General features: G+C 40.1%; 1 protein-coding gene across 4 annotated transcripts in view; it reads left to right on the plus strand.

The window, feature by feature from the left end:
- MKLN1 (muskelin 1) overlaps positions 1-12,218 on the plus strand; it is a 105,752-nt gene that overhangs the window by 44,389 nt on the left and 49,145 nt on the right. For all 4 annotated transcript variants that reach the window (XM_054221622.1, XM_054221632.1, XM_054221649.1 and 1 more), the window contains one exon: positions 5,972-6,084. In XM_054221622.1, coding sequence (XP_054077597.1) covers positions 5,972-6,084 — 113 coding nt within the window. The remainder of the gene's footprint in view (positions 1-5,971; positions 6,085-12,218) is intronic.

The raw sequence follows: 12,218 nt of genomic DNA on the forward strand, positions 1-12,218 counted from the left end.
CGTCCAGGGCCACTGAGGCTTGTAAAAGGCAAAACGTTTTTGAGATTATCAGTTTTGCCATTTAATTTGGCTGATGAACAGGCCAGGGAAAGTTTTTGGTGCTGTTCTTCTTAAAACCAGCTGTTCTGGTTGCTTGAGTTTTCCTTTTGAATACAGGTAGTGTTTAGTGAGACTGTGGGAATTTGGCCAGTTACATGTGTTTTACAGACTGGAGCTGTAAAGTTCCCTGTCTAATCTTGAGCAAATCTAGCGTTAATGGAAAAAGGAGCAGCAGCCTACTCTTCCCCTTAAAGACATCCTCCCTTCCTTACTCACAGATTTGTTGAGTTGTTTTTCTCGGAAGTCTTTGGAAACTGAAGAAAAATAAGCTCACTTTGCATTCCTTATTAGAGAGGTGAGGTCCTTTTCAAAAACGAATGTTTTCTTCAAATGTTATCTTTCAGAAATGAAGTGAAACACCCATGATAATACACATAAGCAAGTTCTGAAGTTTCGTATCACATAGAATAGGTGTTGGAAGCAAATTTTAATCTCTGACGTCCAGACCTGCTGTAGCTATAACTGAACTATAAATGGTTCTGCTTTTTGATTAACCTCAAGGAAATATTAACTGTTTATTACTGACTACAAAAATGTAAGTTTATTATTACTAGGTTTTGTAATAGTACTGTGCCTGCTGCATGTGTGCGTGTTAGTGTCAGGATAGAGGATATGGGTTGTAAGTAGTTGAGCTAAATCTGAAGTTACTGATAGTGAATTGAGGCACAGAGACTCTGTTTATGCTCTGTTTCAGGTACGATGTAGTTTAACCTGGTCTAAACTGCCTTTTAGCATGTTTTATCTTCCAATTAGGGTAGGCTGAAAGTAACTGAAAGCAATTCTGGCATCTCTACCGCAACCAGTACCTTGTGCCGTAGCTCACTTCCATCTGATGATCACCCTCTTAACACCTGCTGCAGCTGTCTTAGAATAAGCATAGTGTTCTTTGTGCTTTGAAAAACTTTTCAGGCTTTTTGAAATGAAAGCACAGGCATTTTGGGATACAGAACTGAGAATGCAGACGAATATCTTCCTATATGAAAAAAATCTGTGAGTTACTGATTCTCACAATGTCTTCCATGCTTTTAATCATATTAACAGTAAGACTGAAATGACTGTGGATGGCAGAATTAGGAAGTTGGTTTTGGCATGCATATGCACAAACATTTAGTAAGAGGCATTCCCGGTTATAGCTGGAAACTACTGTTATGTATTTTAAAGCTTTAGACTGTAAATGAAGACAGAAAGCTTATGTTATTTCTGCTTTTTCCTGCAAGGTGCATGTCTTACGTAGTTCTCTGTGTGGGGAGCTGGGGAGTTCTCTGCACTTTCCTAGAAAAGCAAGGGGAGTCTCAGCCCAGGTGCACAGATGAAAACAAAAGTATCCCCAAAACACCAAAAGTGAGAACAACCCCAAAATTACGCAAGAACTGTGTTAAGTGCACTGAATATCAGTCATGGAAAGCTATGCTGCTCTTTATATAGGCCCTGGTAAAATACTCAAGCAGTAAAACAAAAGCTTGTCTGTAGTACTGTGTTCCCAGATGCATTAAGCCCTAATGCAGTTTTGGACGAGGATGTAGGCATCTAGCACTGTTGCCTTCATTAACATAACTTTGATTATGCCCTCTCAGGCCTTTTTATAATTCAGATATGGCATGCATTTTGAAATACCAGTGCTTATTCTGGAAGAAAGTGGGAATGGGTAAGTGAATTGCCAAATTCAAGTTTTAAGGAATAACATCGGTACTTTAGAGGAATATGTGTACCATGTTTTTGAGACTTGGTTTATAATTCCATAGTTAAGGTGGAATCGATCTCCGCTTTTATAGCGCAGACACAATTTTGTGTGAATGACAGTGTAGTCCATAAAGCCATGGAATTTATTTTGGTAACAGAATTGTAGACTACATAGAAATAATTCTATTAAAAAAAATAATCTTTTGTGATATATCCTGGTTTAAACGTTCATCTTTTATTTCATTTAGATAAAGCTTTCTGACGAGCCTGTTTTTAGAAATAATAGCTAAGCAATGAGCATGATTATTTTTTTTTGTCTCTGTTTGTCTTCTCTTTGGCAAGTGAAACATTTTTTTGAAGGAAAATATTAGTGAAATGGTCTTTATTGATGTGTTACCTCTGTTTACTCACTGAAGTGAAACTACTCAGTAATTTTGGTTGTACGTTATTTTGCTTTTTGTTTTGTAGGAAAGGAATTCTATTTACTTCATTGTATTAGATAAGTGAGAAGAAATCTGTAGGCTGGGAACAGTGGGAGATTTGGAGCAGTGGGCACAGTGTGCCCATAGTATACGTGGGCAACACAGTGGAAATGATGGGACTGGTTCAAAAGCAGCATAGAAAGATGAAAAAGATGAAGTGAGAGCAGCAGACATGAAGAAGGATGCTGTTTTGCCTGAGGAAAACACTGCTACCCATAAGATATTTAAAGACAGGACTTGTGTACAAGATGAAGAGATCTCTGAAACAAAACACAGATGGCTTCTAAGCTCTGAAACACAAACAGCTGCTGAATCCTGGAGGTGACTCAACTTCACAGTGCTTTCACATTCGAGAGGAAGGCTGTATGCCTACCCAGACTGGCCCTAGCCTGAAAAAACTTACAGCCAGCCACCATCGACACTGAACTGTGATTCAGAAACTGAGTGGTGTGAAAATTTAAGGTCTGGCTTTATAGTTGTGCTCTAAGTGGTCCTTACAAAGTGGACAATGCTGATTGCAGATAACGAAATCTATGGTTACTATGTAGGGAAGTGACGTCTTTTTGTAGAAGGCTTTTGAGATATCTTACGTTTACATTTCTTTACTTCTGTGATGAGCCCTTCTTAGTTCTAGGGACACTGATTCTCAAATACGCCCTCAGGAAATTTGGGATGGTAGCAAATTGGGAGGGCAGTGGTTGATGAACTAGAGAATAGGACTGTGAGTCAAAGGGACCCCGAACTTGTGAGGTTTAGCTGAGACAAATGCAGAGTCCTGATCCTGAGATCTTACAGCTGTGTGTGATAGTATAGGCTGGGTACTGACTCCGTGGAAAGAAAATTTGCAAGGTGGTAAACAGTTGAATGTGCGTCAGCAATGTGCCCTTGTGGTGAGGAAGGCCAACCTCCTGCTAGGCTGCATTAGCAGAAGTAAGGCCAGCAAGTTACGGGGAGTGTTGATGTCCCTGTATTTGATACTTGAGGCCACATCTGGAGTACTGTGCCCAGTTTGGCATCTCTGGTACAATAAGGATGGTGACAATCTGAAAGTGAGCCCTGGGAAGGGCCACCAAGGCAATTGAGGGCTGGAGCATATCATGTATGAGGAGATCATTAGGGAGCTTGTTTTGTTCAGCTTGCAGAATTTGGGTATTTAGCAGGGATTGGAAAGGCTGCTTTCTGTAGTTTTCTGAAAAATAGAACTTAAGGAGAGGTTGACAGGAAACATTAATTTTTGGGAGCGTATGTTCTCTAATACTTTAAGGAATGCTCTGGCACTTTCTAGTCTTCCAGAGAGTAAGGGAAGGAAAGAATTCAGACATTATAGAAGCATTTTTGACTGAGCAAGCAGCTTAGAAATATTAACAGAACATATTTAATTCAAAGTGTTGAATTTGTATTCAAAATAAACGTAGAGGAGGTAAGGTTAAGATGCTGGAGGAGAAATTTGACTCCCTAAATGTAGCTGGTAAAAGCTTAGGATAAATATAACTCCTTTCATGTTTTCCTTGTTGCCTTGCAGGTAGGTTTGAAAATTCTTCTGCTCTGTTCCTAAAGTAGAATAGAGACTTGCTTGAATAAAGCAGCATCAATACTGCTGTGTTACATATTGCTCTGATACAAAGGAAGAATCCTTCCCTCTGCCGGAGCAAGATGTATCCTGAGTTCCCTAGTGCTGCTACAATAGAAATAGTTATATTGATGTGAGGTTACTGTGCTCCCCTCAAGCTTCCTACTCCTGCTGCCTGGAAGTTGGTGGTCTCTTCTCTGTATCTGCCCTCTTCTTTGAGTGTTTTTTCATAATGTTGTTTATGTGGCAATGCCTGGGAGTGCTGGGCATGTGTCCTGGGTCTGTCCTGCATGCAGGATGAAAAAAATAACCCTGCCCACAAAATCTGAATTGAGAAATAGAGCAGAAGGTGTGATGCTGGTTGGGGAACGGAGTGGAGTTCAACTTTTTAAAGAAAAAAAACCCAAAAAGCCAACGACAAAAAAAACCCCAAACCCAAACTGATTTTTCCTTACATCATGGGAGAACAATTACAAACTTTAGAAGAACTATGAGAAACTGTTTTCTTGACATTACTAGCAACAGACGCATTTATGTATTAAGAAGTGACCCTTTAAAAATCCAGAAACTTCTTACAAAAATATGTGTATAGTTCTGCAATAAGACTAAAAAATTATAGTAATTCTGAGTCTAGATAGTGATGGAGCCTTTCTTTCGTCTGAGCTACAGTTTTACATCAAGATGAAAAATAAGTTTGGCATGGTGTTTGTGTACACTTGTGTTATCACAGTTACTCCTGGACTCTGGGGATGCTCGCAGCTCACACTAGCTGTATGATCGTATTCTTCTTTCAGTGCTTACATGCCATTTAATTCTGTCAGCTTGGATTTAGGTAACTTTCAAAATCTTGAGTTTTCATCGGATTCATTCAGGTTTGCTATTAAATTTCATCTGAGACCACAAAGCCTTTACAGGCAGGCATGACGTTTTGGCAAGGCCCCAATAGGATACTTAGCTGGTGCCAAATCTTTTATTTTTCTCGGCTATCAATGAAGCTGTTGTGGTAATGTGGGTTTTGTGAGCTGTGAGAATTTATGCGCACAAAGGGACCTGCTCTTTGCAGGGAACACTGGGAGCCCTGAGTCCAGGAGGAAGGGTAATTAAAGTTAATGAACCAGGGTAACCTTTCCATGGTGATGACCACTATCCTGATGGTAGGTAAGGGTCAGGGACTATTCCCAGTTTATAATCACACTTCTAACTCTGCTCTTTAATTGGTGTTGGATTAAAAATTGGCCATTACCTCCATAATAGAACTGGTTTGTGGATTTTAAAGGAGTTTTTCAAAGCTCTACAAGTCTTCAGTGGCTTGTTCTTGGACTTGGCTTTGTGTTGTGTTTTAATGCAGTCTAAAAATGAAGTATTTCTAGCATATGACACCAGATAGTGATGTTTCTGTAGTGGGAGCAGCTTAGTTATCTCTCCATGTCAAAACAGAGACTTCTTCCTTAAATACTTCCCCTGTTCAGAGACTTCATCTAGTTTTATCAGCAGGTCTGAGAAGCCTTTTGAACTTGCTGTTCAGGGAGCGGTTGTGGGTTTAAGGTAACAGGCTCTTAACGATGGGCCTGAAACACTGACTTAAATCTGTAACTCTTCTACTTACTTGCTTTTGCAGCATCAGGTAAGTTACTTTATGCAAGGCGTTTCCCTTGAAGAGGATCTCATCATTGAAGTACATTTTTCTTTCTTAGGGATGGACTCAACAGCAAAGCTTTGCTGCTGTCTCAGAAGCCTTTCTAATCTATAAATCCTCCACCAAATGGGGTGCAAGCAGAGATATCATTGACAGACTAAAATGCACAGTATCTAAAATGTTAAATATTGTTGATTTATCTTTCTTGAATTTTAATCAGAAGGCTGTGGATTTGATTGCCTCTTATGTATATGTAGAAATAGGAAATGACTCCTTGAGAATTGGCTGTCTATCAATCCTAAATGTTCCCATTATTAAACCAAACCCCATTTCTTTGTCCTGGTGACTGGTTCCATTCAAAGAGGTGTGGTGCTTTAATTAAGAATTGGTTTCAGTTTCCCTTCTGAGTCTGTCTGTTTGCCACAGGTGTTTTGTAGGTATTAGCCTGTTTGAAGGCATTCTCTTCTTAAAAATAACATGTTCTTCCTTTTTTTTATTTAATAGAAACTGTTTATTTGTTTGGTGGCTGGGATGGAACTCAGGATCTGGCTGACTTCTGGGCATATAGTGTGAAGGAAAACCAGTGGACCTGTATATCCAGGGATACCGAGAAAGAGGTAAGTTCTGCAACATTCATATTGTTAATGATGTTTGAGTTGTTGCACAGAAAAATGCCATGTTTCTGAAGTGCTTGTATTGATGTGTAGTGTGCAGTGAGAGCCACAAAACTCAGACCTTCCAGTTCTGAAGACTTTGGATATGCTTACATTGGGAAAATGTGAGATGGATATGAATTTGAAGGGGAAAGGTTTATTTCTCAAGAGCAGGCTGATGGGCCAAAAATCAGTTCAATGAGTAGAACGTGAGTTAAATAATTTGATAGGGCCGAACAACCAGACTGAGTAATAAACATTTCAGACCTGATGCTGGTGTTGAGCTCCAGAAAAAAATTGTTTGTTTTTTTAGCTTCTGTAGAAAATGTGAATAGAAATGGACAACTAACAGACGGAAATCTAGAGGACAGGGGTAACTGCCAGAGGCCACGCAATCCCGAGAGCTTTCGTGGTATTCATTTGAGCCATTTTCCTTGGCCTGTTTTGCTCAGTATTTGACGTATGAAACCTCTGAAATGAATGTAGCTTGGGTTATAGGAGGTAACACAAAAAAAGTCCAAGACCTTTGGCTTGTGTAATTCATTTTACTGTATGCTGTGAAATGTTAAGCTTCTGTGTGGCGCTTGTGTTTTGAGTCCATTACTTGTTTGTCAGAGCATAACTTCAGGAAATTCGTGCAGCCTTTTGAAGGTATGAAAAGTTTGAGATTCCATGACTTTTTGATAAATTCAGGAGTTGATTTCCCCAACTATTTGAAAAAAGTATAAAAACATCTTATTTCCCATTTGTATTTTTCCAGTTTCTTGTCATAGCTTATTTTGTGACCTTCCGTACCAGATTAAATAACACTTTAATATTGCCCTTTTTTCCTGGCAGAGTTGTTGAGAAGTTGTAATCAAGTAGGACAAATAACCTGAGCTGAAAAAAAATCTCACAGTAAGGCACTTCCTGTAGCCTTCAAATCTCTGTGCGTGTCATGCACTTACTGTTTCTAACATCCTTTACAAAATGGGCAATAACAAAACTGAATGCGATATTCTAGTATCTATCATAATAGAGCAGTATAAAGGTAAAATTGTCCTTACATTTTATATCCTTGTAAGCTGTGGTGTTTTTTCCTCTTATTGCAAGTTGTTTCTTTTTACTCTACTCTTTTCATCACTGTTCACGGCTACTCATATGTTTAATAATATGATGCTGAAGCTGGATTTAGTCTTCTGGGGTCCAGTTCTGTAGGCTGCGCTTGTGTTGCTTCTGTGTGTGTTGAACCTTGGGGTTTTACTCTTTTTCTCACTGTTTGCCCGACAGGTAACCTCCTTAAGATAAGGAGGGGTGTGTATGTGACATAATACCAAGGGGAAACTGGGACTCATCTCTCTTATCGACTGTATGGTAAAGATAAGCAGGTAGACCTTCCTTTCCTTTGTCTCCCTTTATAAGGAGGTTGGGAAAGTGAAGAACAGTGATAGAAAAGGAGGCACCACAATTGTAACTGTCTCTTCTTTCACTTTTCTTCTAGATTTATAGCCACTTAGTGTGTACTTTTGTCTAACTCGGGATGCAACGAAACAGGGCCCTCCTGTCAAAAAGGAGTCACTGTGTTTTCTTCCTGCACAAACCAGTGTGGGTAGTTCTGGTGTTTAAGGGATTCATTTCCTTTCTTGCTGGGATCCTGCCTTGTCCAGTTGAGCTTCTGTAGAGCTTGGGAGGCCTCGCTGGGATGCAAGGCGTCAGCTGTGCCGGGTGCAGCATATGTTTTCTCTTCTAGTTCCTCATGCTTGACTCTAGCAGGGTAATGCTGGGATGGAAGAAAGAAGGGATATGCAAAGGAGGGCTGCGTAGGAGACGCGGTACAAGAGTTGTGACTTCATACAATAAAGTGGCTGTAAAGGGATTTTGGAGGAAAAAAAAATTACCAAGTGCAATGGAAGGTCAGGAAATTCAAATGGAAGATGGGAAGGGTCTTGGTCTGAGAGGAAGCAAAATAAGGGAATTAAAAAGAAAAAAAAAAGAATGAGTTGAATGTATGGGTAATTTTGAAGAAGAGACGTACTTAATAGAGAAACATGCGAACAAATGTGTGTGGTTTCAGAAATGGAGTTGTAGAAGGACTGTCTGCATGGATATAGTCTGCAGTGGAGTTCAGAAGAAGATCTGCCAAGACATAGGCCAGGGTTTTGGTGACTTACTGAGGTACAGTGAACAGGCGGCTGCTGTACTTGCAAACCAGCAGTGTTGTTTTTTGGTTTGTTTGTTTTTTTTTTTTAAAGAGATCTGGATAAAACCTGATTTAGAAATGAAAAGGTCAATCTCAAATGTTGAGAAGTAAATTCAAAAACAAAGACTCCAGATGTTTCTCTAATAGGGACATCAACTGTTCACAAACAATTTGCGAAAAGGAAATGTCTGTTGACATGGAATTTTAAAAAATATCCAGAGTAGATTCCAGTAGAACTTAGTCTTGTTTTTGTGTTGTATTGTGCTTGTTCTGCTTCTAGCTCTTTTGTTCGAATTAATCTGTGACAGTGGTTAAATAGCCACTCAATAATTAAGCTTGGACAAGAGCAGAATATGGTAAAAGTTGCATCTTATTCAACGTTGTCATAGGGGTAACACGCAGTAATGCCTTTGGGGTAAAGCGACTGGTAGTTTCTGTTGCAACGCCAGATTATCATCGTCTTCCCGTTGGCATTGCGTTATGAAAACTGTGTGACCTTTTTAATAAACTCTGTTGCTGCTGTTTATTTTCCAGTGTGCTGGAGAAATGTCTGTCACCTGAATTTACATTTGTGATTTTTAACAGTTAGACTACCAAAGCTAATTTTCTGTAGTCCTTTTTATGCCAGGAAAAAAATGCTCACGGCGCTGCTGGAGTAGCTGATGACTTACAGTCTTAGAAAGGGGGTCTAGAGGACCTGCTTGCAGCGTTGGGATGAACCTCCAGTGTACATACCACAGCTGCTGATGGACAAACAGACCTCGGTTAGACCTTCCCCACCGTCTCTTTTATGGAGAAGGGCTGAGGGACTTGGGTCTTTTTAGTCTGGAAAAAAGAGGACTGAAGGGGATATTATCAATGCTTATAGATACTTAAAGGGTGGCTGTCAGGAGGATGGGTCCAGGATCTTGTCAGTGGTGCCCGGCAACAGGACAAGAGGTAACAGGCACAAACTTGAGCATAGGACGTTCCATCTCAACATGAGGAGGAACTTCTTTGCTGTGAGGGTGGCAGAGCCCTGGCACAGGCTGCCCAGAGAGGTGGTGGAGTCTCCATCTCTGGAGACATTCCAAACCCGCTTGGACGCTTCCTTTGCAACCTGCTGTAGGTGACCCTGTTCTGGCAGGGGGATTGGACTAGATGATCTCCAGAGGTCCCTTCCAACCCCTATCGTTCTGTGATTTTGTGACCATCCCTTCAGTGTATGGATCCGGCAAGGCTCCTGCAGTCCTTATCAAATCCTCTTCCTCCTAACCTGCATCCTTCCAAGGAGACACACCACGGAGCAGCTCATGACCTCTCAATAGCACCCACAACTTCTGTCCTCTCTGTGGAGTGCTTGAGTACGCAATAGCTCTACGAATCAGTTGGCACAAGGCACAGCCAAAACATGTGAAGCCTAAGAGCCTTTAAAGGTTTATACCCTGAACCAAGTGGAATGTTCTGACAAATGCTGTTGTCTCCAGGGTTTATTAGTGGTTGTAGATCAGTAGACTTTTTCAGGATTTGGGAATAAATAGCTTTGAAAAAACAAACCTTATCATTCCTTGGGCATTTTGATCCTAGGCCAGTGTCAATTAATAGAGAAATTTAATGTGCATGTTTCTGTGTTTAATATTTCTAGTTTCCAAGCAGCAGCTTTCTCTTTTGAAGGCCAATTTAGTGAAATTCAGTACAGGAGGACAGTTTAAGTGAGCTGTAGGAAAGACTTTGCTTGGTGTAAATTGATATTTATGTGGCTTTTTAAATAGGATCAAAATGCTGAGGGATGTTGACGCCTCTGGAGATTTGATAAATGAGAGTAAAGCAGCATGAGAGTTGGCATATTTTGTATGTCACAAGTATTCCTGTACCTTGGTTCAGTATTTCCTAGATACATGAGAAGAGATGGAGCATCTCATTCAAACAGTGTATTACTGCATGAATCGGTAGCTTCTGTAGTGCATATTTGTAAATATGGTGTGTTGACTCATCCTCATTCTGGCTTTTTTAGAGGAAAATCGTGCTCACAAATCAGCTCTGTGAAGGACGTGGAAATTGCATAAATGGGTTAGGTTTTGGTGACACCGTGTTTCTCAGAAACTTTTAAAGCATTTTTTGCCAAAGGTGCTTAAGTAGAAGTGAAGGTCTTGTCACGGGTTAACTGGCTGAGAGCATAAATTGTTTCTCACAATGAAGGAAAACGTGGGTCAACAAGTGCCTGCTGTTCAGTAGGTTCAAAGTGATTTAGAAATTCGGTGTATTGTAAGGTGACAGTTTGCTGCAAACACCAAGTGCTTTTCCAGGTTACTGAAAGTAAGAGCTGACAAGTGTAGAAGGATCTCACAATAGTGACAGCCAAGGTGAATTTCATCTGCTATTGTACTTCCAGTTAAATTTTCTGCGGTGTCTGCATGCATTTCTTTGTTTGTTGACATGGATGAATTTACCCAAAGCTCCCAATGTCATACAAGCATCTCATGCATTTCTAAGAGTTTGTGACACCTATGACTAATTTTTTTTTTGTGTGTGTGATGCAGAAATATGCAAGCTTATCTCTGTAAAGCTTTTTACCCTATGCTGTTTTAAGTGTAGGAGTTGAACTAGTCTCAAACATTGACTCCTCTCCACAGATGGTGGTGTAGTTTGGAAGACACTTGGAGTAACTTGAGGGGTTTTTTGTTTCAAATTCTGTGATGTTTATGGACTTTGAGATCTAATATACAGAATCTGCCATGTCCTACTTCTGTATAGTTCCAGTTGTACAGATGCTCAGTTGTACAAGATGCCTGGTGCCACAAAAGCACATAGGGAGAAAGCAGCTGTCCCCAAAAGCCTGCAACAGAAACTTGGATACCACAGATACACCTCTGAGCCAACTTCCTAAATAGCGTAAATGCCTACAAAAGTAGGGACAAAGAAGGCAGATGCTAAAGTGAACCAAATGAAAAGTGTTCTAGGCTGATCCTAAATATCTCATGCTAATCTTCTATTTTGCTGCCTGCTTAGTAGCATAATGGCTTTAAACTGTTCTAGCCAGTATTCTTTCTCTAAAATGTTGGAGAGGGACTTTCAGATATGCCTGACTAACTTCTCCAGTGATTTCCACACAGCCAGCCTAAACCCAAAAGACCCAATTGAGGGAGGACTACTTTGATACATATATATTTTTAAAAATAAACTTTTTTTGAAAAGGTTTTGATCTTATAAAGGTAGCTTCTATTTTGTCTTATGCTACCTTGTATGCCTAAGGAGCTCTGTCCTCTTAAGCCTTGTTTGTTTGTCTTTTTTAACTTTGACTTTTTTTAAAAAGAAAAGATCATCTATATTTTAAAACAGCTCTGGTTTTTAAGTTATTCAATTCCATCACTAGGTGCCTGTAGTTCTTGTTTCCAGCATGAAAAAAGTTCAGAAAACCAGCCAAACTTCAGTTATTCCTAACACCAGATGTTTCAATGTGTGGAGATCCCTTTCCTCCACACATTGGTATTGAAGTCAGTCTTGTAGAGAAGGGAATACTTAAGTAAATGCCTTATGCACGCAGTCCTGGAGCTTGTTCGTGCCAGTCTTCTGATTATACGTAGATTTTTCAAGCCATCAGAAAGCCTTCGGTTGCAAAGGGTGCAGCTTGTAAACTACGTTCACACCTTGAAGTAGTGCATCGTGCATAGTTGACTTGTGGCATTTATGTTCTGATAAAAATCACCACTTCAGCGCTAGCTTATGATGAGCTTACTGCTCTGATCTCTGATCTGGAATGCAGCTTTATTTTACTTATCTGACTTTATTGGGAAGTTATTGCATCATCCAGTTCTCTGTAAATTGCAGATGAGACAGTACACAGAGACACGCTAGGGTGGCTGTGACTGCATCTAAGGGAAGATGACACATTATTCAACTGCATTACACAATTTTCAGGTACGATTTAGTGAAGCGATGG

Source organism: Rissa tridactyla, chromosome 1 (assembly GCF_028500815.1).
Source record: "Rissa tridactyla isolate bRisTri1 chromosome 1, bRisTri1.patW.cur.20221130, whole genome shotgun sequence".
Lineage (NCBI taxonomy): Eukaryota > Metazoa > Chordata > Aves > Charadriiformes > Laridae > Rissa > Rissa tridactyla.